The 26,802-nt window shown below is 44.3% G+C and overlaps 1 protein-coding gene across 1 annotated transcript in view; it reads right to left on the bottom strand.

The window, feature by feature from the left end:
• Positions 1 to 26,463, bottom strand: part of LOC106634364 (tubulin beta-8 chain-like) — a 59,245-nt gene extending 32,782 nt beyond the window's left edge. Inside the window, 1 exon segment of the mRNA XM_055106109.2 lies at positions 25,890 to 26,463. Within this exon segment, the coding sequence (XP_054962084.1) occupies positions 25,890 to 25,907 (18 nt within the window). The 5' untranslated portion in view covers positions 25,908 to 26,463.
• Positions 26,464 to 26,802: the final 339 nt, after the last annotated feature.

Raw genomic sequence — 26,802 nt, 5'->3', positions numbered from 1 at the left:
TTTCGGCTATTCTGGGTCCTCAGAGATTCTATATGATTTTTTGGATATTTTTCCATTTCTGAAAATAATAGCATTGGCATTTTGATAGACAGGGCATTGAATCTATAGATCATTTTGATAGTATGAACATGTTAACAATATTAAGTCTTCAAATCCACGAACACAGGATGTCTTCCATTTATTTGTGTCTCCTTAAATTTCTGTCGGCACTGTTTTGTAGTTTTCAGTGTTCAAGTTTTTGCCTCCTTGGTTAAGTTTATTCCTAATTATTCTATTCTTTTTGATGCTATTGTGATTGGGATTTTTTTCTTAATTTCGTTTTTGGATTGCTCATTTTTACTAAATAGAAACACAACTGATTTGGGGTGTTGCTTTTGTATGCTGAATTCATGTATTACTTCTTTTTTTTTTTTTTTGTTTTTTTTTTGAGACGGAGTCTCGCTCTGTCATCCAGGCTGGGGTGCAGTGGCATGATATCGGCTCACTACAAGCTCCACTTCCAAGGTTCATGCCATTCTCCTGCCTCGGCCTCCTGAGTAGCTGGGACTACAGGCGCCCGTCACCACGCCCAGCTAATTTTTTGTATTTTTAGTAGAGATGGGGTTTCACCATGTTAGCCAGGATGGTCTCGGTCTCCTGACCTCGTGATCCTCCCACCTCGGCCTCCTAAAGTGCTGGGATTATAGGCTTGAGCCACCATGCCCAGCCCAAATTCGTGTATTACTTCTAACAATTTTTTGGTAAAATCTTTATAGTTTTATTTTTATTTATTTTTTTAGATGGAGTCTCGCTCTGTCGCCCAAGCTGGAGTGCAGCGGCATGATCTCGGTTCACTGCAACCTCTGCCTCCCAGATTCAAGTGATTCTCCTGCCTCAGCCTCCCGAGTAGCTGGGACTATAGGTGCCCGCCACCATGCCCAGCTAATGAATCATTATAGTTTTCTGCATGTAAGATCATGTCATCTGCAAACAGAGATAATTTTACTTCTTCCTTTCCATTTGGATGCCTTTTATTTATTTTACTGGCCTAATTGCTCAGGCTATGACTTACAGGACTATGTTGAATAGAAGTAGCAAGACTGGAAATCCTTACCTTGTTTATGACCTTAGAAGGAAGGCTTTCAGTTTTTCATCATCGACTATGATGTTAAAAAATGGGCTTTTCGGCTGGGCGCGGTGGCTCACGCCTGTAATCCCAGCACTTTGGGAGGCCGAGGTGGGAGGATCACAAGGTCAGGAGACCGAGACCATCCTGGCTAACACGGTGAAACCCCATCTCTACTAAAAATACAAAAAATTAGCTGGGCGTGGTGGCAGGCACCTGCAGTCCCAGCTACTCGGGAGGCTAAGGCAGGAGAATGGCCTGAACCCAGGAGGCAGAGCTTGCAGTGAGCCGACCTTGCGCCCCTGCACTCCAGCCTGGGTGACAGAGCGAGACTCCATCTCAAAAAAAAAAAAAAAAGATATTCAGAGAAGGACTGTGTGGTAGATAGAGCTCCCTCTCCCCTCTCCCCTCCCCCTCCCCCCTCCCCCCTCCCCCCTCCCCCCTCCCCCTCCCCCCTCCCCCCTCCCCCCTCCCCCCTCCCCCTCCCCCCTCCCCCCTCTCCCCTCTCCCCTCTCCCCTCTCCCCTCTCCCCTCTCCCCTCTCCCCTCTTTCCACGGTCTCCCTCTGATGCCGAGCCGAAGCTGGACGGTACTGCTGCCATCTCAGCTCACTGCAACCTCCCTGCCCGATTCTCCTGCCTCAGCCTGCCGAGTGCCTGCGATTGCAGGCGTGCGCCGCCACGCCTGACTGGTTTTCGTATTTTTTTGGTGGAGACGGGGTTTCGATGTGTCGGCTGGGCTGGTCTCCAGCTCCTAACCGCGAGTGATCCGCCAGCCTCGGCCTCCCGAGGTTCCGGGATTGCAGACGGAGTCTCGTTAACTCAGTGCTCAATGGCGCCCAGGCTGGAGTGCAGTGGCGTGATCTCGGCTCGCTACAACCACCTCCCAGCTGCCTGCCTTGGCCTCCCTAAGTGCCGAGATTGCAGCCTCTGCCTGGCAGCCACCCCGTCTGGGAAGTGAGGAGCGTCTCCGCCTGACTGCCCATCGTCTGGGATGTGAGGAGCCCCTCTGCCTGGCTGCCCAGTCTGGAAAGTGAGGAGCGTCTCTGCCCGGCCGCCATCCCATCTAGGAAGTGAGGAGCGCCTCTTCCCGGCCGCCATCACATCTGGGAAGTGAGGAGCGTCTCTGCCCGGCCGCCCATCGTCTGAGATGTGGGGAGCACCTCTGCCCTGCCGCCCCGTCCGGGATGTGAGGAGTGTCTCTGCCTGGCCGCCCTGAGAAGTGAGGAGACCCTCTGCCTGGCAACCGCCCCGTCTGAGAAGTGAGGAGCCCCTCCGCCCGGCAGCCACCCCGTCTGAGAAGTGAGGAGCGTCCTCCCTCCTCGTCTGGGAGGGAGGTGGGGGGGTCAGCCCCCCGCCTGGCCAGCCGCCCTGTCCAGGAGGTGGGGGGGGCGCCTCTGCCCGGCCGCCCCTACTGGGAAGTGAGGAGCCCCTCTGCCCGGCCAGCCGCTCTGTCTGGGAGGGAGGTGAGGGGGTCAGCCCCCCGCCTGGCCAGCCGCCCCATCCGGGAGGTGAGGGGCACCTCTGCCCGGCCGCCCCTTCTGGGAAGTGAGGAGCCCCTCTGCCCGGCCAGCCGCCCCGTCCGGGAGGGAGGTGGGGGGTCAGCCCCCCACCCGGCCAGCCGCCCCGTCCGGGAGGGAGGTGGGGGGTCAGCCCCCCGCCCGGCCAGCCGCCCCGTCCGGGAGGGAGGTGGGGGGGTCAGCCCCCCGCCCGGCCAGCCGCCCCGTCCGGGAGGGAGGTGGGGGGGTCAGCCCCCCGCCCGGCCAGCCGCCCCGTCCGGGAGGGAGGTGGGGGGGTCAGCCCCCCGCCCGGCCAGCCGCCCCGTCCGGGAGGGAGGTGGGGGGTCAGCCCCCCACCCGGCCAGCCGCCCCGCCCGGGAGGGAGGTGGGGGGGTCAGCCCCCCGCCCGGCCAGCTGCCCCGTCCGGGAGGGAGGTGGGGGGATCAGCCCCCCGCCCGGCCAGCCGCCCTGTCCGGGAGGTGAGGGGCGCCTCTGCCCGGCCGCCCCTACCGGGAAGTGAGGAGCCCCTCTGCCCGGCCAGCCGCCCCCTCCGGGAGGGAGGTGGGGGGGTCAGCCCCCCACCGGGCCAGCCGCCCCGTCGGGGAAGTGAGGGGTGCCTCTGCCCGGCCGCCCCTACTGGGAAGTGAGGAGCCCCTCTGCCCGGCCAGCCGCCCTGTCCGGGAGGGAGGTGGGGGTTCAGCCCCCCACCCGGCCAGCCGCCCCGTCCGGGAGGGAGGTGGGAGGGGTCAGCCCCCCGCCCGGCCAGCCGCCCCGTCTGGGAGGTGAGGGGCGCCTCTGCCTGGCCGCCCCTACTGGGAAGTGAGGAGCTCCTCTGCCCGGCCACCACCCCATCTGGGAGGTGTACTCAACAGCTCATTGAGAATGGGCCATGAAGACAATGGCGGTTTTGTGGAATAGAAAGGGGGGAAAGGTGGGGAAAAGATTGAGAAATCGGATGGTTGCTGTGTCTGTGTAGAAAGAGGTAGACATGGGAGACTTTTCATTTTGTTCTGTACTAAGAAAAATTCTTCTGCCTTGGGATCCTGTTGATCTGTGACCTTACCCCCAACCCTGTGCTCTCTGAAACATGTGCTGTATCCACTCAGGGTTGAATGGATTAAGGGCGGTGCAAGATGTGCTTTGTTAAACAGATGCTTGAAGGCAGCATGTTCGTTAAGAGTCATCACCACTCCTTAATCTCAAGTACCCAGGGACACAAACACTGCGGAAGGCCGCAGGGTCCTCTGCCTAGGAAAACCAGAGAACTTTGTTCACTTGTTTATCTGCTGACCTTCCCTCCACTATTGTCCTGTGACCCTGCCAAATCCCCCTCTGCGAGAAACACCCAAGAATGATCAATAAAAAAGAAAAAAAGAAAAAAAGAAAAAAAAAAAAAAGGGCTTTTCTTATATGACCTTTTTACATTGAGGTGATTTCCTTCTATTCCTAGTTTGTTCAGTGTGTTTGTCATGAAAGGTCAATTTAGATTTTAAAAATTAATGTAATAAACACCTTATTAGGTATACCTTTACAGATAGGCTGAAACAAAGATGAAGTTTTATCTATTTTTTTAAATCTTAAGAAAATTAGCAATGCCCCCAATAGAAGCATAGGCCTTAATGATACTTCAGAAAACATTTCCAAATTGCCCTTGGATAATACTTGGAATCATCACTCTCTGATTCAGAATTCTCTGTCTCTAATGAGAAACTCCAGAGTTAGGCCGAGCATAGTGGCTCACGCCTGTAATCTCAGCACTTTGGGAGTCCGAGGCAGGTGGATCACCTAAGGTCAGGAGTTCGAGACCAGCATCGCCAACATGGAGAAACCCCATCTCTACTAAAAATGCAAAAATTAGCTGGGTGTGGTGGTGCACACCTGTAGTTCCCAACAACTCACAAGGCTGAGGCAGGAGAATTGCTTGAATCCGGGAGGCGGAGGTTGCAGTGAGGGGAGATTGTGCCACTGCACTCCAGCCTGGGCGACAGAGGGAGACTCCATATCAAAAAGAAAAAAAAAATCTCTAGAGTTTGGAAACATTTACCAACCAAACCACTGATTTCTCATCACCTTTTAGTCAAACCTCCTTGGATGGCCTTCAGAGGAGAACAGAGTAAACACCAGAAGGTAAGTATCTCCCAAATCCTGTTGACAAGAAACCTTCCTCATAGATCCAAATACAGGTAAGAGAAGGAGAATGTACAGACTATCCTAGGAACTACTGCCTTCCTCTCCTGATCTCTTTAGCGCAGTGTCTGACATCATCATTATTTTAAGAGTTAATAAGAACAGCAACAATAATCGCTACCATGGGTTATTTTCTCAGTATTTTCAGACTTTATTTTAAGCATTTTACATGAATAAACTTTACGTATGTGTACCTATTCAACTTCACATATAGTACCTATTAAATAGGTACTATAACTATAGCCATTTTACAGGTTAGGAAACTGAGGTATAAAAATGTTCAGTTATATCCCTGGGATCACATTCAGTGTTGGTGCAGTCTAATCCAAAACTCCTTCTCTAAAGCACTTACAAGATCATTAAAAGTTTCATAGTTTTATAAAGTTTATGCTGTCTTACCCATATGTCTTTACATCATTCGTCCAATTGATTTTTCAACCTCAGTTTTTCTCTGTTGTAGTGAAGTCAGATTTGCACTAAAACACTCTGATTAAGGGAAGCTTCCAAGTAAATAGACAATTCATACTGTGGATGGTACCAGAAGAAGATAGGGTCCCTACCCTCATAAGGGACCCATTCTGATCAGAGGAAGCAGCTTCCAGCCCTGAGGAGTTTCAGGTTCGAAGATTGAGAAACAACAAATAAGAAAATGGCTTAGGACTTCATATAGGTTACACCCTATTAAGTAAAAATATATTCTTCTGGAACCAATTTCAAATGCTCATTCCTGTAGAAGGCAGTAACGGCTCCTTCCTCTGGGCTCCAATTAGGGAACTCTCATGTTATTTGGAATTATTTGTTTAGCCTGCCTGCTGCCTCTTCATTGTGAGCTCTTCAGGAGTCTAGTCCCTTCCTGATTCTTCTCAGAACTCCCAAGCCCAGCTCAGGGCCTCTGAGAGCCTCCTGAGTGTTTCCTGAATGATTGATTCCAAGCTTATGAATTAAACTATAAGTAACAGGGTCAAGGAATGCTGAAAATATCTTTGAGTTAGATTTCAACTGTAGAGATATATCAGGACTATGAGATAATTTTCGTTTGTTATTTTTCTACAGGGGCAGGGGGTGGTTTGAGACAGAGTCTGGCTCTTGCGCCAAGGCTGGAGTGCAATGCCTCAATCTCGGCTTACTGCAGCCTCCATCTCCTAGGTTAGTGTGATCCTCCTGCCTCAGCCTCCTGAGTAGCTGGGACCACAGGCATGCACCACCATGCCCGGCTAATTTTTATGTGTTTTGTACAGGCAGGGTTTTGCCATGTAGCTCAGGCTGGTCTTGAACTCCTGGGCTCAAGCCATCCTACTACCTTGGCCTCCCAAAGTGCTGGGATTACAGATGTGAGCCACCGCACCCAGTCTGTGAGAAAAATTATTTTTTTCTTTTCTTTTCTTTTCTTTCTTTTTTTTTTTTTTTTCAGACAGAGTTTCAGTCTTGTTACCCAGGCTGGAGTGCAGTGGCGTGATCTCGGCTCACTGCAACCTCCACCTCCTGGGTTCCAGTTGTTCTCCTGCCTCAGCCTCCCGAGTAGCTGGGATTACAGGTGCCCGCCACCACACCCGGCTAGTTTTTTGTATTTTTTGTAGAGACAGGGTTGGCCAGACTGGTCTCAAATTCCTGACCTCAGGTGATCTGCCTGCCTTGGCCTCCCAAAGTGCTGGGATTACAGGTGTGAGCCACTGTGCCTGGCGAGAATAATTATTAATCTCACATTCATACTGTATTAAGTAGCTCAAAAAACACTTTGGTGAACATTATTATCTTTCATGTTCACTACAATATTAAGAATTAGTGCCGGGGGCAGTGGCTCACACCTGTAATCCCAGCACTTTGAGAGGCAGAGGTGGGCAGATTACCTGAGGTCAGGAGTTCGAGACCAGCTTGGCCAACATGGTGAAACCCCATCTCTACTAAAACTACAAAAATCAGCTGGGCATGGTGGTGGACACCTGTAATCCCAACTACTCGGGAGGCTGAAGCAGGAGAATCGCTTGAACCTGGGAGATGGAGGCTGCAGTTAGCTGAGATCGTGCCACTGCACTCCAGCTTAGGCAACAGAGTGAGACTCCCTCTCAAAAAAAAAAAAAAAAAAAAGAATTAGCATGGGCTGGGTGCGGGGGCTCTTACATATAATCTCAGCACTTTCGGAGGCTGAGGTGGGTGGATCACTTGAGGTGAGGAGTTCTAGACCAGCCTGGCCAACCTAGCGAAACCCTGTCTCTAATAAATATACAAAAATTAGCTGGGTGTGGTGGCACGTGCCTGTAATCCTAGCTTCTCGGGAGGCTGAGGTAGGAAAATCTCTTGAACCTGGGAGGTGAAGGCTGCAGTGAGCTGAAATCATGCCACTGCATTCCAGTCTAGGCAACAGAGCAAGACTCCTTTTCAAAACAAAACAAAACAAAACAAAAAAACCATGTATGCCAACTTCTGGATCGGGAAACTAAAGAGAAATTAGCTAACAATACACCCTTATTCAAGCAGACAAGCAGAATTGGTACAGGAACTAACTAATCTAATTCAAAAGCCAAATATTCTTTCCAGGATATGGCAACATGCAACTTTGACTTCACTTTCTTAGTTGTCTAGATATATTTTTGCCAATCATCTCTTTGTTCTGTTCCGAACCTTACTGCCCTATTACCTCATTTTCCAGATGTGCTTTGTCCCTCTGTGCTTTTCTACATTTCCCCTTCCATCAAAAGTCTACTAGTTTATGGAAGATTCCCTCCTTCTCTCTGTAAGCCCTTATCCCCTTCTTTCACAGATCTTGCTGATTCTCCAGCTAGTCTTCCCAAGTATTCTTCCTCCTTCCCTTTAACTTACATAGAACGTTTTGAGAGAAAGTTGAAGGAAAGAGCCTTAAGACATGGGTTAGAGTCCCAGATTCACTACCCACTTAGACCTTGTCTTTTCCCTCTAGTATTTAGACACTCTAGGTATTTCCAAGGTTTGAACATTAACTACAGTCATATGAAAACATGTTGCAAGCCGTAAAGAACTAAATAAATGCACGTTGTCTTTTAATATGTGATTCTCACATTAAAGGGAATGCCCAAGGCGTCATTCAATAATGAATCTAGTTTGAAAGAATTGTCAGGAACGCCAAATTTACTGAATACAAGTGGCTCAGAGCAGGCTCAGAAACCAGTGTCCCCTCCTGGAGAAGCAAGTACCTCTGGACAGCACTCTAGACTAAAACTGGGTAAGAAAAAATTTGAGGGGAATTTAGTCCCACTATGTCCTCTAGAAAGGTTGGTGAGTATGGTCTACCTATGTGGGGTGGACTTTGGATAGGCCTGGGCTTAAGCTGGACTCAACTGTGAGACCAGAAGTTAGATGCAGTATTTTGTTAAAATTATTTATTTATTTGTTCACTGAGACAGAGTCTTACTCTGTCACCCAGGCTGGAGTGCAATGGTGAGATCTCGGTTCACTGCAACCTCCGCCTCCACGAAAATAGCGATTTTCATGCCTCAGTCACCCGAGTAGCTGGGATTATAGGTGTGCACCACCGTGCCCGGCTGATTTTTAGTAGAGACAGAGTTTCACCATGTTGACCAGGCCGGTCTCAAACTCCTGGCCTCAAGTGATCTGCTCAGCTCAGCCTCCCAAAATGCTGGGATTACAGGCTTGAGCCACCATGCCTAGCCTTGGATACAGTATTGAATAGCATGTAAGAACATTAACTTTGAAGTCACTCACTTGGGTTATAATCCACACAGAAGCATTGGGGCCTTGGGCAAATCTTATAAATTCCATGGGCTCCTGAATGGTAATCTGTAAAATGAGACCAAGTATATAGAGCTCATGTATTGTTTGAAATCATTAAATTAAATATAAATGAATTGATACATGTGAGGTGTCCAATAAGTACCTCTCTGATAACATATATTCTTTTGTGCATTTCTACATTTCCTTTTCCATCACATGTCAACTAGTACATAGAAGATCCCCTATAGAGACTATACTTTCTTAGTGTTGTATGTCCAGGCCTTTGTTCAATGCCTAAGATGTAATAAACTCTCAAAAAATATTTTCTGAATAAATAAATGCATGAATGAACCATTTTGTAAGCAGAAAGGCTGGGAGGTTAATGGGATAATGAGAACCGCTAGAAACTAAAATTGAATAGGCATCTACAGTCAGTGTGGGTGTGGGGTCTAAGTCTCTCTGAAGCAGTAAAGAGGGGGAGACTAGAGTATGTAGAAAGGTAGATGCTAATTTGATGGTAGGAGATTTCACATTTTCTTATGAAACAAGGACAAACACCCCACACTCCCAGTTTTACCCATCTACTCTTCTCCAACCTAGAACTCAGGAGGAAGGAGACTGAAGGAAAGATGTATAGCCTGCGAGAAAGAAAGGGTCATGCATACAAAGAGATCAGCGAGCCACAGGATGATGACTACCTCTGTGAGTGACCCTTTCAGCCACTCACACAGCTTGCTGTTATGTCCTGGTACAATAATTTCATCATTTGGCCCACAAATCATTCCCTTACTCGAATGAATTAAAGTACAGGATTGGGGCTAAATAATGTGAGTGCCAAGCTCTTTCTGAAGCTCTTATATCAAGGAACATGCATTACAACTTTCCTAATCCCTGCTTCCCTCACTTCCAGATTGTGAGATGTGTCAGAACTTCTTCATTGACAGCTGTGCTGCTCATGGGCCCCCTACATTTGTAAAGGACAGTGCAGTGGACAAGGGGCATCCCAACCGTTCAGCCCTCAGTCTGCCCCCAGGGCTGAGAATTGGGCCATCAGGCATCCCTCAGGCTGGGCTTGGAGTATGGAACAAGGCATCTGATCTGCCACTGGGTCTGCACTCTGGCCCCTATGAGGGCCGAATTACAGAAGACGAAGAGGCAGCCAACAGTGGATATTCCTGGCTAGTAAGAAGAGCCTGCTGTTTCCCCTGTTCTGTCTTCCCACATCCCTTCTGTGCCTTTGGTGGGACATCACCTTCTACATGTTAGGATATAGGTAGGGATAACATGGTTAGCTCTGTGTACTCAAGGGTCTTTGCATGAACATGGAACTCCTATTTAGAGATCACAGGGTACGTGGGAGCAGAGTGGTACAAAGACAAAGAAGTGCATCCTCCCTTTTGGAGCTTCTGCTCTGATTGGACAAACCAACTCAGATGTGTAGATGATGACTAAGGTGCATGCCATGTGGTCTCAGTTGGCAGTTGAAGCTCTGCAGGTCCAAAGGCCATTGATGACTGTGGAGTAAAATAATTCTTCGGATTTTTACCCTCTAAAAAGTCTTTACCTTATTTTTTGAAACTCAGATCACCAAGGGGAGAAACTGCTATGAGTATGTGGATGGAAAAGATAAATCCTGGGCCAACTGGATGAGGTAAGGCCACTAGCTCTCTTAGTTTCAGAGAGAACCTCCATCTCTCACAAACCCAGACTTCCTTCCTTCTCATTATGCCTCCCTCAATGATTTTCACATCCCCTATTTCTATTTTTCTCCATACAATGCTGTTTTATACCATCAACTTTTAGAAATAAAAAATAAAAATATAGATATTATGATTTATTGGTATCAAAACACAAATATGTATGCTAGACAAAATTGAGGCACCAAGATAAACCTTGACAAGGTTAATTCATGCTTTAATTTATGTAATCCACATTTGTTAAACACTTAGTATGTTCCAGGTTAGAAAGTGAAGTTCACTACTTGAACAGAAGTGAGCTGCAGGATGACCCAGCCCCTTTCCACAATGGGCTGTCATTCTATCAGAGAATAGAAAAATGAATCAACTATTACTGTTCTATGTTATTGGGACAAGAGAAAGAGACTTCTGAGTTTCTCTAGGAATCTGAAGAAGTCAGGTGAATGGCAGCTGAGTGAACTGTAGGGTGATTAGAGGAAGGCCTGTCAAAGAAAGATGGACTTGAGCTGAGTGTAGAATGATGTGAGCTAATCTAGAAGCAGAGCACGTGATCAAGCACCAAGTTCTGTGGTATAAAACAGAATTAATTTAGAGTTTAGAGAAGCTAGAGGTCAATGTGTTTTATGGCCAATCAAGGTGGAGGTAAGTCTGGAGCTGGGCTTTGAAAAAATGGCTGATTAGGCACAGCAGGGAAGCATTCTAGGCAGGATGAGCACTGTAGTCATCCTGCCTAGAGGGAACTCACTGCCTCTTTTCTTTCCCTTTGCCTGCCTTGACCCCAGGTATGAGAACTGTGCCCGGGATGATGAAGAGCAGAACCTGGTGGCCTTCCAGTACCACAGGCAGAGCTTCTATAGAACCTGCCGAGTCATTAGGCCAGGCTGTGAACTGCTGGTCTGGTCTGGGGATGAGTATGGCCAGGAACTGGGCATCAGAGCTTCTATAGAACCTGCCGAGTCATTAGGCCAGGCTGTGAACTGCTGGTCTGGTCTGGGGATGAGTATGGCCAGGAACTGGGCATCAGATCTTCTATAGAACCTGCCGAGTCATTAGGCCAGGCTGTGAACTGCTGGTCTGGTCTGGGGATGAGTAGGGCCAGGAACTGGGCATCAAGTGGGGCAGCAAGTGGAAGAAAGAGCTCATGGCAGGGAGAGGTAGGCATCACTATTACTCTTTTAAAAGGACAGGAAAGAAAGAATTATCCTAGAGAATTTTCATGATTGAACTCTTAAGTAGAGTAAAATGCCGTCTAAAGTCAGTAAAATTTTACATCAGTGGCTTCCAAAATTAAAGATTCATGTTATAAGCCTTTGGCTCTTTGGGACAGTTTTTATATTTTTAAATCTTTGTTCCGATTTTATATTCAAAGTACTTCATGCACAAAGTATATAACAGCATACAGTGCTCAAAGACTTAAAGACAAAAATCAAGTTCTCAAACACCTACCAGCTCTCCCAACAAGGTAGTTTCTTCTGGCATTTCCTTGATATTTCTTAATGATATGCATATGTTGTTATTCTTTCATTCATTATCTCAATTAGCTGTCGAGTTCCTACTCTGTGCCAGACGATGTTGCAGGAAGTGTAAATACAGACTGATCAAGACAATCAAAAAAACTGCTCTTGAACAGATGACTTGTGAATTAGGGAACCATATGAATACACACAGACATATGTGTAATATCAGACGGCGATTAGTGCTTTGAAGAAAATGAATCCAGAAAGAATACCTGGGATCAGTGTGAGACCTGGGATCAGTGTGAGAGCTGAGGTCAGTGTGAGACCTGAGGTCAGTGTGAGACCTGGGGGTCAGTGTGAGGTGAGAGTAGAGTGTTGCAGGGGATTGTCAGGGAAGGTTTCTCTTAGGAGACAGCATTTGAGAAGTGCAAGTGCCTGTGGGCCAAGGATTCCAGGCACAGGGTGCAGCTAGTGCAATGGTCCTGAGGCCAGAAAGAGTTCAGCTTTGGTTCATTTTTGGAAAATAGGCTGCCATGGGTCATCCCTTCAGAGCTGCTCCAGTTTCCAAGTGAGAGAAAACGCTGGGCAGGATGAAGGTGGGGAGCATGGAGGTAAGCCTGAGTAGGGATATATTTTGAAACAAGACTTCCTATTATATTTAAAATGGGTTCAGACTGAATTAAATAACTCAAACATGAATACTTGATGTGCAGCCTGACAAAGAGCATATTCTCATTGTATGATTTGTGGAATCTGAAACAGAAGCAGTCCATGCACCTAGTTGGCGCAGCAGGACCCACAGTCCTTTAGTCAGTGGGACCTGGACCACTCTGTGTTGGCCAACCTGAATCACACTTCCTGATGGAGAACCAGGCACATAACAGTCCTCAATTAAATATGTCCTTTTGAATGAGGATACTCAAATTCAGCCTAGCCTAGCCTGTCACTCACACACATGTACAGATCCCAGGGTCCACACAGATACAGATCCCAGAGTCCACATCTATCACATATATGAACATTATCACACAGACCCCTGCAGACACATCTGTGAGGCATATGCATTCCCAAACACACAGACAGACTCATGATAAATTTGTTCCTACCCAGCCGTGACTTCTAAATGCTTGGGGAAACCAAGACATAGTAGAAAGGAGTGTGCAATTATCATTTCCCATGATGCCGTTACTTAAGAACTCTTTGTGTCCGTCCTTCTAATGGCACCAATGCCTCCCATCAAGCCTTAAACCTCACCTAAATTATGTCATTGGGCTTTTTCATCCATAAATGAGCATATCAGGTGCCAAGGGAATCAATATGCCCTTTCACATGCCTTAGACCAGTGTCCAAAGAAAGATAAAATGTTATTCTATAAAAGCTTTCTCCCAGCATTTCTATTCCTTTACATTTTGTGCCATATACAACTATGGTTTTCTAATGATCTTATTTCTGACAGCTGTTTTTCTTCAGAACATCAACAGCTTCTTTCCTAAATTAGTTTTAGTATGAGTTCCATTTCTAATTAGCTCAAATTAAAGTCCTAGAGAGCAGCGAGGTAATATTTAAACCCTCAGGCTAAAATTTCGGAGTAGGCGCAGAATGTTGACTCTAAATGAGTTTTTCCTGTGACATAACACGCATGAAAGCAGGATTTCTTTCATGTGTGAAATGTCTTAAATCAGACTTACCCTTTGTGATTCTCTTTTAGCTTTAAATGTCATTTAAGAAAAAAAAAAAGAAAAGAAAATTAAGCATGACATTCCCCAATATCCTCTGCTCACTGTGTTATAATCCCTATCACTCCCCAAGTGAATTGGAGAGAGTGAAGACACAATGAACAGAAACTTCCCTGATGCTTCACAGAGGAAGTGTTCTCCGGGACCACACAGCCTCCACCATGTCCATCTACGAAGGGCTGTGGCAAGCCATATACACAAAGATGCCTGTTTCCTGTCTTCTCGGTTAAAAACAAAAACAAAACACTGGAAGGAACCCCAAAGCCAAGCTGCCATGGGTTGCAGAGTGCCAGCCCTTAAGTAGTGTTGTCCATGGGTAAACAGGAGACGGATAAGGGCAATTTCAAGAAATAACAAACTCAAGGCATGAATGTGGTTATCCAAACATCAAGGGACTCCTTCATTTGCATTTGGATAATTGTGCAGTTATATGATTTGTTACATGGAGACCAGATGGAAGTAAAAGAGCTCATCCTCAACTTCCTGTACCTCTGGAAGTCTTTACACACATGCTGGAGAGATAGATGAGAGTTCATTAGCATCAAACCACCATGGATTTCATAATCAATTCCTAATATCTGAATAAGTGCCGAAAAGTCACAGGCATCTAGAAGTGTGGCCCAAGTTCTGTTCTTCAATCGGCCCACCCATTATCCCTATGTATCTCGATTTTGTTATCTAAAAGATCACATGATGGAGGATGTAAGCAAGTAACACAGCCAGGACCCAGTTTACAGTGTCTAGCACCTAACAGACTCTTGACACGTTTCACTTGCCCTTGAGTCAATCTTTCCATGTCACTGAATATTCTTCCACAACACGATTTTAATGGATATAGTCGTCCATTGTTTAAATGTACCATTATTGACCAATGTAAAAATGTTCTTTTATCTCAAATTTTTATATGTAAAACAAAAACATGTTTGAGGGCTAAACCCACACTGTAGTATAAATTAAACTGGATGTAGGCCAGGCATGGTGAGTCACACCTATAGTCCCAGCACTTTGGGAAACCAAGACAGGAGGATGGCTTGAAGCCAGGAGCTCAAGAGCAGCCTGGGCAATACAGCAAGACCTCATCTCTACAAAAAAATAAGAAAAATTAGCTGGCCATGGTGGCGTGCACCTGTAGTCCCAGCTTCTTGGGAGGCTGAGGTGGGAGGATCCACGGAGCCCAGGAGTTTAAGGCTGCAGTGAGCTTGGATAACGACTGCACTCCAGCCTGGATGACAGAACAAGAACCTGTTTCAAAAAAGAAAAAAAACCCTAAAAACTGAAAACTGGATGTAGTTTGCTAATAACTAAACAGCAAATTAATTGTAACATGCTTACATATCAACGATGTCTTTCTTCTTTAATCATAAACCTGCTCACTAAGAAGCTGCTGAAGTCCATGGTAGTGACAGGTACATGTCTGCATCCTTGTCCTGACCTGCATCTTCTTTGATTGTCCCCATCTGTGTCTCCTACTGGCACTGCCGAACCGGCTTGCTACCTGATCAATGTTGTACTGAACCGGACTGCTAACTGATCAATGTTGTTGAGCTCACTGCACAAAGCTGTTCTTACAAGGTAGATTTCTGCCTGGAATAGTCATACTTACACTGTTTATATTCCTTACTCCTGACCCATCCAACGCAGCACAAGTTCTATTTATTGCCATAGAAACATAGGTCATTTGGAAACACCTCCTTCATTTCTATGGAATGTTCAAACATTTCTGACATTTTGGACTCTGTTCTAGCCTCTTGTTAAATATATCCAGAAAAGAGACAAAGCTTTATGGGGGGGCTATATGCACACATATGCTATAGAATAAACTATCTAAATGCTTAAAAATACTTTCCATCTGGCACCGCACCTTAATAGGTAGACAGAAATTAAGTATGTGTATATCTATCTGTATAGATACGTATAAATATATATCCCCAAAACAAAAACTCATTCTCTTACTTATACATAGGTAGAATATAGGTGAATATACATATACATTTATAGGTAGAACAAAAAAAACCCTCAGCCTCTTTAGGGCCATGTGTTTTCTCTGAGTAATTGTCACAATTAATTAAAATACATGTGTATGCCTTTTTAGATAAATTCCATCAGACCAGTTTCTGTCTGGTTGGAAAATAATAACTGCCTATTTGCTAAGTGCCCCTGCCCCCATACTATGTTCCAGTGAACTAAAGACCTCTGGCAATCATAGATTTACAGCTCAGCAAGATTAAACAATTTATTGTTATTTATGACATCCAAGCTGGATCTTCTGTATTATATTCCACATTAGCATCTCTCACTTTACATTTGGGAGATCCTGTCCAAAAAAAGATTATGCCTCCTAACCAAACATTCAGCAGGGCTGCAGGAACAGGCCCCCTGAACAAACATCCTGCCAAAGTATTTTAAAGCACCGTGAGCTCCCACAGCTGTGCATTTTCAGATGACTCAGCAGATTAGCGTGGAGTCTCTTAGCCTCTGCTTGGTCTGTTCCTTTCAGTGATCTCTCACATGGCCCAGTCCATTCGGTTTGAAAATCCTCATGAAATGAGCAGATTAAGATCTGGCTTCAGTAGAGGGCCATGGGGTGGGCATGGAGGGGAGAAGGTTTGCTCTTAACACAGCCTGAGCCTCAGAAATGTTTCAGATGGAAAAGCATGACACTGACTCAGCTCATGCTTAACAGGAAATAATGCACAGACCACACCAAAAAAGCCCTTTATGTTGTGTGAAAGTCTATGCCGGAGCAGCTGCTGCCACCTCATGTACTGGGATAGAGTGTGCATGTGTGTGTTTGTGTGTGCATGAGTGTGAGTACGCACACAAATGTGTGCTGGGAAGGGGAGGAGATCACATCTTCCACAGTCGCCACCTCAGCCTTAGCTAGCAGCATGGAGAAATGCCAAAAGTCAAGAGGAAGCTGCACCAAAGCAACTGTGATCACCACATCAGCAGGCGCTTTCTGGTTAGTAAAGCTACTGGGACAAAAACACACACGATCTCGTCCTTCTTTTATTTTAATCAGAGCAAAATATTTTTATAATAATTGTGTTACATGAATAAATAATTCATAATGCTGTAACCCATGATCACATTCAATCCTCCCAACAACCCTAGAAGATATGTAGACAAGTATTATTACTTTCCCTATTTTTATAAATGAGGAAATAAACCCCAGGAGGCTAGGTGACTTCCCCACGGTCATATAAGTTGCAAACAGTAGTATCATGATTCAAATCCAAAGCTTCTCCTTTTGTCTTTATCATTTTAATTTTGAAGGTAATGCATATGCATGTATGATCTTTTAAATCCAGAGATGTATATGGAATAGATAGGAAAAGGGACTCTCCTTCCCCATTATACAGCCCCTCCACCCAAGCTATATACACTGTTGACTAGAGTATGTCCTTTCAATCCTATTTTCTATGCCTACATTATATACAGAAAAGCAGGATTACGTTACACACAATATTCCAGTCATTGCTGTTTTTCACCAACAAGCTATCATTCACATCTTTTTCATACTACATACAAATTTATATCCTTTATTTTAGTGGTGTATACTGGGCAGTTGTGTCATAAATTATGTACCTGTTCTCTGTTGAACATATAGATTTTTTCTGAGTTTTTCCTTAGCAAAATGCTGCAGTGAGTACCCTTGTACATAGATGTTTGTATATTTGTTCTAGAAAAATCTACAGTAAAGATTCTTAGATTAAGAGACTCCCAGGTTATTAGAAAACTACTCTATTAATTTAGATATATACTTCCAAATTGCCTGACCAAAAAGTTATGTCAATTTAACTTCTATGAACAGTATACAAACATGACAATTTTACATCACCTACACCAACTCTGGGAAATTTCATCTTTTTTACAAGTTGATGGATTGTTTTAATTTATATTTCTCTGGTTATTAATAAGGTTGGCCACCTGTTCATGTGTTATTATTGATGATATTTGTATTGAATTGTTTGAATTTTCTTGATTTCGAAAACGTTTTTACATGTCATAGATATTAAATATTTGTTGTAAAACTCTCCTTCCAGTATTTTGTATGTGTTTAGTCAAGTAGAATAAACTCTTGTCCTCTGATTTCAGATTCCTTTGTCTTTCCATTAGAAATCCCTAAATGTAAAACTACATATTGATAGCTAAAAACCAGGATGTTTACTAGAGAAAAGGAATACAAAGGCAATAATTAAATATTATATTTATACAAAATACCTACTAGTAAAAACTTAAAAAGAGAAAGTAAAAGTCAAATGCTTCTACGACTTCAGACTAAGAAAAAGAACTTTTGAGGTTGAATGTTCCTGAAATTTTTCTTTTCATACAACTACGGACATGACTTCAAAAGTTGATGTTACTAAAAATGTAAGATATGAAAGATATTTGAAGACTCAGAGAAGGTGGATTTTCATTTTAACAAGTCACATATATATTCTAGATATCCTCTTATTCGTAACTAAGAGAGTCAAATCAGATGAAAGAATCTAAAAATTTCCCTTTGACTGTGTTAAGTAGAAGTAGTAGAGGCATATTGGCCAAATCTTGAGTGTTTGCAAATTGACTCTTAAGGCTATAGGCTGGCACAGGTCATTGAAGCCCTAGCTTTTTATCTTTAATTTTAAAATCCCCAAACGATTTATACTAATTTTTCTTGTCCATTATTTCCAAATAATCTTGTTTAAATGTTATTACAGTGCTTGCTCATGTTACTGTTGTCTAACAGAAGGGTATCCGGGGCCTTAAAACTGAGAGGGTTAGGATTAATGATTCCAATACCTATGCTTGGACATCTCCAAAAGTGGGTTCCAGCTTCTTGTCCTCAAGTCTGTATAGAAACTAGCAAACTTCCAGAGTTCACAAAAGGCTCAAAGAGAACAGATGTTTTATAGAAAATTCTTAGAGCAAGTTTCACGCATAATGTTGCTGATGTGTGTCTGCCTTTTCAATAAACATCACTATGCTTTATCACAAGATTTAATAAAGCAGCTTAGTTAAAAATGCCATCTGGGTCTCTGGACACATTAAACAAAGCTTAAAATAACCACCCCAGCAACTGGGAGGACCCAGCTGTTCTCATAATCTGTCCCACTCCTTTTACTTCCTCATAAAAAGAGTGAATGAAGACCACAGACTAAAAGCATCCAGAATGAACTGACACAAACAGGGAGATAGATGGAGCCAAGGGCTCCTGTAAGTTTGCTATTGCTCACATAATAGATTTGCTAATTCCACAACCTGCGGATGGTGATTAAGAACGGGAAGCAGAAAGAGGGAAGAGAGAATCATAGAAGGGCTCATTCAAGTTTTCTAATGTATCACAAACCTGTCCTCCCTAATGTCTGGATCATAGCAGCCCATTCCATTCACCTATTCTGTAGTGAACTCCAGTAGAAAATACAAAGCCATCACCACCCAGTTCTTTCTCCCTTCTAGAGATGAGATATTAGCCACCCAATCCCAGATTCTCAGATCCATTCCAGGAAAGAAGCCCTAGGTATTGAAGCACAGCTTTCCCTCCCTCCCTTCTTTCTTCCACCCCAAGATTTGTTTCCCAGATAGTTCTAGTAAATGCAAAACCAAGTATATTCTCATTCTTTAGAGCAACCAGCTTTTCATGGCCAACTGGAATCAAATACAACCTGCACAAACATCTATCTGGAGGACACTCCCAAGGCTCCTACTGAGCCAGCCTTCTGCATACCACTGCATTTCAGCTTCCTAGTTCACAAGACACTGAGACATTCTTGAATTCTGCAAGGTGCACTGTGTGTTAATATCATTGCTGCTCATCATGTGGCCAATAAAGGGCATGACTAGTCAACAAATAAATTTTCTCTTGGCTAAAACTTGCAACAAAACTGTAAGCTGTTTACCAAGGGGCCCACTACAGGTTATATTCAATACATACAGTCAAATCATAATTATCTGAGATGTATTCAGTTGACCATACACCTTTATATTTCAGTAAAAGGTCTTTACATTTCCCAGTGCTATCGATGTTACAAAGTGCTTTCATATGCAGTGCATCATCTGATTTCCAGGATAATTAAATGATCCTGTCATACCTGATTTTTAGATGAGGAAACAAGTGGTTTCTGGGTATTTCAAGAGGCTAACGCATCTGCCCTCCAACTTGTATGTGAAAACCAAAAACAAAATTCCAAGGCCCCTCAACCATCTGAATGGACTTTGACTCTTTTGGTCAATATATGGCAGAGCTAGGAAAAGAAGGTGAGTCTTCCAGCTGCTGATACAGGGTTTTTTCTGCCATACTCCATTACCTCCAAGGCTAAAGTCAAAAGAGGGTGTGGTTATCACATGAAAAAATCTGGTTTGGATTTCCCAAATGTGTATGTAGTATTTGGTGATTTACCTTAATTTAACCTACAGGTCTTTTGGGTTGTAACAGTCTGACTCCATTTTTGAAAACAAAACAAAATCGATTTTAAATGCTGAATTATAGATCTTTGCTGTCCAGTATGGTAGCTACTAACCACTTATGGTTATTTGCATTTCTATTTTAATTAATTAAAATTAAGTAAAATGCAAAATTCAGTTCTTCAGTTGCTCTAGCCACATTTCAAGTGTTACAGTAGTCACATATGGCTAGTGGCTGGGACAATGCAGATTATAGAACAGTTCCATCATCAAAGAAACTTCTATTGAACAGTGCTATTATATAATGTCATCTCCAGAGAAAGAAGACTTTAGAAAAAGTCAGAAACGGCCGGGCACAATGGCTCACACGTGTAATCCCAGCACTTTGGGAGGCCAAGGCAGGCAGATCCCTTGAGGTCAGGAGTTCAAGACCAGTCTGGCCGACATGGTGAAACCCCGTCTCTAGTAAAAATACAAAAAATTAGCTAGGCGTGGTGGTGCATGCCTGTAACCCCAGCTACTCAGGAGGCTGAGTTGGGAGAATCACTGGAACCCAGGAGGCAGAAGTTGTAGTGAGCCAAGATTGTGCCACTGCACTCTAGCCTGGGTGACAGAGCAAGACTCCATCTCAAAAAAAAAAAAGAAAAAGAAAAAGAAAAAGTCAGAAACATCTTGAGGCAGGCACAGTGCTGTCATCTGTCCAATATTGAAGATGATTTAAGAATAAGAAAGAAGAAGAGAACAAAGAAGAGAAAAAGAAGTTGCCTTAGGTGTACCTACCCAGAAAAGGACAAAGGCATTCTTGTAGTCATTGTGTTGTATTTTAGCTCTTAAACTTTTTAAGAGATTAGAACAATTTGACACATAGAAGATCTAAACCACTGAAGAGGCTCTGAAGCAGATAAAAGTAGAAAGAAAATAAAAAACTAGTTACAAACTAAGCTTAACCACAATTCGTTTAAACGATACTATTTACTCTTCACATGATTGGTTTTTCTTTTGCTTTATAGTATGACATAGTTTATATCTTTCAAGGGGAATTAAAATATTTCTGGGAATTTTTAAAAGTAAGTTCACACAGCCACATAAAAACTACAGAAACAGATAAAACCTATCTTCTCATTTATTCCCTAATCCATTCAAATTAAATATAAAAATCCAAGCATCCACAGTGATATTCAAAAAAGCAAAAGTGAGACAAAACAAAATTCATTTGTCAACTGTGGAGGTAGTTACCTCACCTAATCTTCACTCCAAACACCAGTAATTTTTAAAAGACAGAAATAAACATATGTTCTGCCTTCCCGGAAGGAACTATGTTTCAGGGTAGCCAAATAACCCAGTTGTGAAGAAAATGGTCTGCTTATAGAAAAATGCCAGCTAAAACATGTAGATAGAATTAGAGAATTAGAAATTCACCATTTTGAAACCCCTAATGAAATAATCAACTCAAGCAAGGATCATTAATAAATGCTAAAACAATCAAGTAACTATTGATACAGAATATAACTGAATATACACATGGTACAAAGTTCACATCACAGACTACTGGCTTGACCCAAGGGGGAATATAGCAGAGGAGATAGGCAGTGATCACCCTAACCTTGCGATCATCTCACCATCACTAATGATGGGATGTGAATACACATTATTGCCTATGAAATAGTCTTTAAAAAAGGAAGTTGAACCTGAATCTAACTAAACCTTGCAATGGGCTGAACGTGTATGTCTTCCCAAAATTAATATGTTGACATCTTAACCCCAAAGGTGCTGGTATTAAAAGGTGGGGCCTTCAGGGGGTCATTAGATCATAAGGACAGAGCCTTCATGATTGGAATTAGTGCCCTTATAAAAGAGGCCCCAGAGAGCTAGCTAGTCTCTCCCACTATGTGAGGGCCCAGCAAGAAGGCCAATCTATGAACCAGAAAGTTGGTCCTAACCAGATATCAAAACCGCATGCTCCTTGATCTTAAACTTGCTAGTCTCTAGAACTGTGAGAAATAAATTTCTGTTCTTTATAAGTCATCCAGTTTTTGGTATTTTGTTATACCAGGCCTAAAAGCCTTTAGAACTAACTTCCAGTTAACCAGGAAAAAACAGAGTGAAAAGTTAAATGACACCATAAAAAGCAACCAGAAAATTCCAGAAGGGGAAATATTCTACAGGACAACTGACTAGTTTTTTCAACAAGTCAATTTCACTAAATAAATACATAAACAAAGAGTGAGGGTATTTTCCAGGTTAAAAAAGTCTTGAGCTAAATAATCAAATGCAATGTGTGTCCCTTGATTAGAAGAAACTAATTTGAACAAACCAGCCACAAAAGATATTTCAGGGAGACCAAGCTGGAAGGATCACTTGAGGCCAGGAGTTTGAGACCAGCCTGGGCAACGTAGTAAGACCTCCATCTCTACAAAAACAATAAATTAGCTGGGCATGGTGGTGTGCACCTATAGTCCTAGCTACTCAGGAAGCTGAGGCAGGAAGATCACTTGAGCCCAGGAGTTTGAGGCTGCAATGAGCTATGATTGTTTCACTGCACTTCAGGCTGTGTGAAAGAGCAAGACTTTGTCTCAAAAAATAAAAGGACATTTCATAATAATTGAGGAAATCTGAATGTGGACTGGGTAATAAATGTTATAAAAAAGCCATTTTTTATTTTGTTTGAAAAGATGATTTTGTAACTATACAGGAAAATGTTCTTATTTTCTAGAAATCTGTACTAAAGAATTTAGGGGTAAAATATCATTTTCTTTAATATACTTTCAAACACAAGCAAAAAATAGTCATGACACAAATATAGCAAAATGTTTACAATCTATGTTCTATGTTTGCCTGTGAGTGCCATTAATCTCATCTCTCTGCTTTTCTGAAAGTTTGAAAATTTCAAAGTTTTATAATAAATTTTTTTACATCCCATAATTTTATAATGAATTTTTTAAAGTTTGAAGCAAATCAACAACAATAGCTTCAAAAATATCCTGACCCACAATAAACATTGAACAGGGTATATTTCTCCCATTTCCTAAAAAAGTTGGCACAGGAAGGAGTATGAGAGCTGCCATAGCTCTCCCAAGGCTCATTATTCTCCATCACTCCATGGGAAATCCCAAAATAAATTTTTTAAAAAGTTGTTTAAATTTATAATGTTTTTGATTCTATAATAATTTTATAATAAGATAATTTTAAAATGTTTTTGATTTTATATTTTTAATTTATAAAAATTTTTATACATGTTTATGTTTGAAATGTCTATTTCAAACTTTATGAGATATTAAAATATAAGTAATATAGTTCATCATTTTAGAAATGCCATGTTTTTCTTCTCCAGCAATTACATAATCAAAGAGTAACTGTAGTTTTTCCTAGAACATTGCTTTGTAGGCTGGGCATGGTGGTTCATGACACTTTAGGAGGCCAAGGCAGGCAGATCTCTTGAGATCAGGAGTTTGAGACTAGACTGGGCAACACAGAGAAACCCTATGAGTAGTAAAAACACAAAAATCAGCTGTGCGTAGTGGCATGCACCTATAGCCCCAGCTACTCAGGAGGCTGAGGTGGGAAGATCACCTGAATCTGGGGAGGTCAAGGCTACAGTGAGCCAAGACTGTGCCATTGCACTGCAGCCTGGGCAACAAAGTGAGACCCTGTCTCAAAAAAAAAAATGAAATTTAATTTAAAAAAAGAAAATTGCTTTGTAAAATTAACTTTTTCAATCAAAACCAAGATTTTTCAGATATAGAGAATGCAGCCCACTGGTCAGATTTGTCAGTTCAAAGAGAATAAATTCTAGTTTCCTATTTTTCTAGCCTGCTTATGATTATCCAATAGGATATCAAAAAAGACCAAAGCCTTTGGGATCCAAGTTCAGTATTCCTGAGTCTAACTCAGGATGCCAAATCAGGAGACAAGCACATTCTCATCAATTTTCAATCATTCGAGACCAATTTTGCTTATAATTATCCAGTTCTTTTAGACCGCCTTTCTCCTGAAGCCAGCCTTATGGCTATTCACTTCACTTTAGCATAAGCCCCCAAGAAGGTGAACAAAATGAGGAAAAGATTGGTTAAAGTTGGCTGTTTGAAATTCTGAAACATGTCCACCATTCCCTTCACCCATGCCCACCCCTCTTAGAAGTAGTACTTTCAGATTATTTAAGAGTCTATGCTTCTATGTGGATTTTGTCATCTGTCCTTTATAACAGCTAGTAGGTTTGACTCTATTTTAAGCATATATTGACCTATGCTAATTATCTGTTAAAATAAATTCCACTCTTAGAGTTAATAAAGTGTGTTTGTCATGGAAGACCCATTGAAGTAAGAAGCTGAGGAGCCCTTATGGTAAAGTGGGACAAGAAATAATAAGACATAATAATTTTCCCATGCAAATCAACAACCGTAGCTTCAAAAATATCCTGACCCACAACAAGTATTGGACAGGCCATGTTTCTCTCACTCCCTAAAAAATTGGCTCGGGAAGGAGTATGAGAGCTCCCATAGCTCTCCCAAGGCTCATTATTCTCCATCACTCCACAGGAACGGCCTGTCAGAGAAGAGTGAAAGACCATTTGTCAACCTCTCTTCAACTCCCTGATTCTAGCCAAACTTCATCAATCCCAAGTGAGGAGCCAGAGAGAAATCAAACCCCATATATCCAGCATCATTGTCTACTGGAGTCAAAAATCACAATTCCACTACCCAACCCAACACCACTGGCCCTGTTTCTCCCAATTGCTTTTTATTGTGTTTTTTAAAAAATCCTCTTTCCCCATCCCTGCAACACCGAGAAGGAGGAATTATAGTAGATAAATATGAAGCACGGAGATCCTTTAAAAATATTTTTAATAATAAATGAGAAAATGAAAAGGAGAGGGTTGGGAAGGAAGGAGGGAATTCAAATGCCAGGGAATTGTTCAGTTTCGCTTTTAAAGATGTTAACACTCATTTATACATCTGCAAGACACTCCCCTTAAAGAAAAGTTCTATGAGTGTGGGTCTGGTTGCATGAATAAGGATAAAATTACTTTTTTAGACGATGTTTCCCACATATCATTCAGAGACCCCTGAAATTAGGTATCCCTCTTGTAGATGTCCTTGAGATGCTGCTGGACCTGGGAAAGAGGAAACTGGGATACGGGGCTATGCCAAAAGGTGCTTCTAGTTATAGGACAGAGAGGAAAGGGGCAGAGGGAGAAAAACCCGAAGTCTGAGAATCTGGATTGCAGAAGACTACCGAGGTCGTGGGAGAAGGGAGAGAAAACAAGGATGAAAACCGAAAGGGGAAGAGGCATGAAATGTTGTCAAATGTCAAAAGGCATTTGGAGAGAAGTTGGGAATTGCATTAAGAAAACCACTGCAAATCTCATTTCAGACCATTTAGAGATATGCTCCCTGGGAACTGCGAGCTCAGGCTGTTTAGCATCAAACAAATGGATCCACTCCATCCCTACCCTAATTAAATAAATCATTCAGTAATTCCACTGGGTTAAAGAACCAAAATATTAAAAACCTTCAGGGCCTACTCTTGCCAAATATGTCAGGGATCGTGTGTGTGTGTGTGTGTGTGTGTGTGTGTGTGTGTGTGTGTGTGTGTGTTCTGAGACACCACTACTGTTAAATAGGCAGAGCTAACACTTAGGGGACTGGCAGATTATTGCAAAAAGGGCACGGGGCAGAGGGACTATGTTGGGAGCCTGCGAAAGAAGTTTGTGTGGGGACTGTGGGCAGTGAACGCGTTGGGAACAATACGGAAAACTGGGAGCTGCCTTGGAATCTACAGGGCCGGGTAAGAGAATGTCCGAAAGAAAAATGAGCAGGTGCGGGATGTGCGCAGAGTCGGAGAACAGTCCAGGGCGCCCGGAGTGGCTCCAGGAACGACGGAAACCCCTCAAGGCTTTTGGGGGCGGTGGGTACTAATAGAACCCAGTGTCCGGGGTGCGCCGGGGAGGCTGCGAGCGCGGCGGGAGTGGGGCGCTGGAGGGTGAGGACGCGGGAGTGAAGAAGCAAAGCCGGGGCCGGGCAGGGGCCTCCCAGCTGGGCCCGGAGGCAGCAGGGGGACAAGGGCTAGGAGAGGGCATGGCGGCGGCGCGGCGGGAAGCGAGGGGCATCCGGACACTCACCCCGTTGGCCGCGGCCATCTGCACCACGATCTCGATGGCCGTCCTGCTAAAGCACCTGCCGTCGCTGCCCACCACCGTGGTGCAGCCCCGACGGTCGCGCAGGTCGATGGACGACAGCACGCTCTGGATAAAGTCGGGCAGGTAGTTGCGCTGGCCCTCGAAGAGGCCGGTGGGTCGCCGCAGACCCCCGCCGCCGGCCGGCCGCCGGTCCTCGTAGGGCGCGGTGGGCACTGTCAGCACCGGGATGGGGCTCCCCTCCGTGGCGCCTCCTGGCCGGTCCTGCTGCGGCTCCCGGGGCCGGAGGGAATCTGCAGCCTGCCGGGGGCCTCCACCAGCCTGGCCGCGCGCCGGGACTCCGCCTCGCGCCCGGGCCCCCTCTCCAGCAGGTCAGCACCCTGCGCCCTGCGCCCGCCCGCCTGGGGACCGCCCGCCTGGGGACCGCCCGCCCCTCCTCTCCGCGCGGCCGCTCGCTGACTCCCTCGGCGGAGATTGCTTCTGCCTTCCTGTAAAGTTTTCTCCCGCCCATCTTCTCCGCGGCCAGACCGCCGGAGGTGCCCTCAGTTTCTCCCCAAGTTGGACTCACTTTCGGGGTGTCCCAAAAGCCTGATTCCAGGGCCTGCTAGCCCGACCCCGGTGACGCCTGCACCCGCGCCTGGCCCCAGCCTTCACGCGCGATCGCCGCCCTCCGGGGCACACCCTCCACCAGAAAACAGCCGGCGGGCGGCGAGACTTTGGGCAGAGTCCGGGTTCCTCTCCGGCGCCAGGCCCGTCTCCCTGTCTCCCTGGGAGTGCGCAGCCTACACGCACCAGTTTCTCTTTAGAACAAGGACGGGGAGGGATTTGGGAGGGGGCTGAAACCTTTTGCCATCAGCAAACAGCCTCAGCCAAAAATAACCCTGGAAAGGCGAGCTAA

The sequence above is a fragment of the Pan paniscus genome, chromosome X, assembly GCF_029289425.2.
Source record: "Pan paniscus chromosome X, NHGRI_mPanPan1-v2.0_pri, whole genome shotgun sequence".
Lineage (NCBI taxonomy): Eukaryota > Metazoa > Chordata > Mammalia > Primates > Hominidae > Pan > Pan paniscus.
This window is presented reverse-complemented; position numbering and strand designations above follow the sequence as displayed.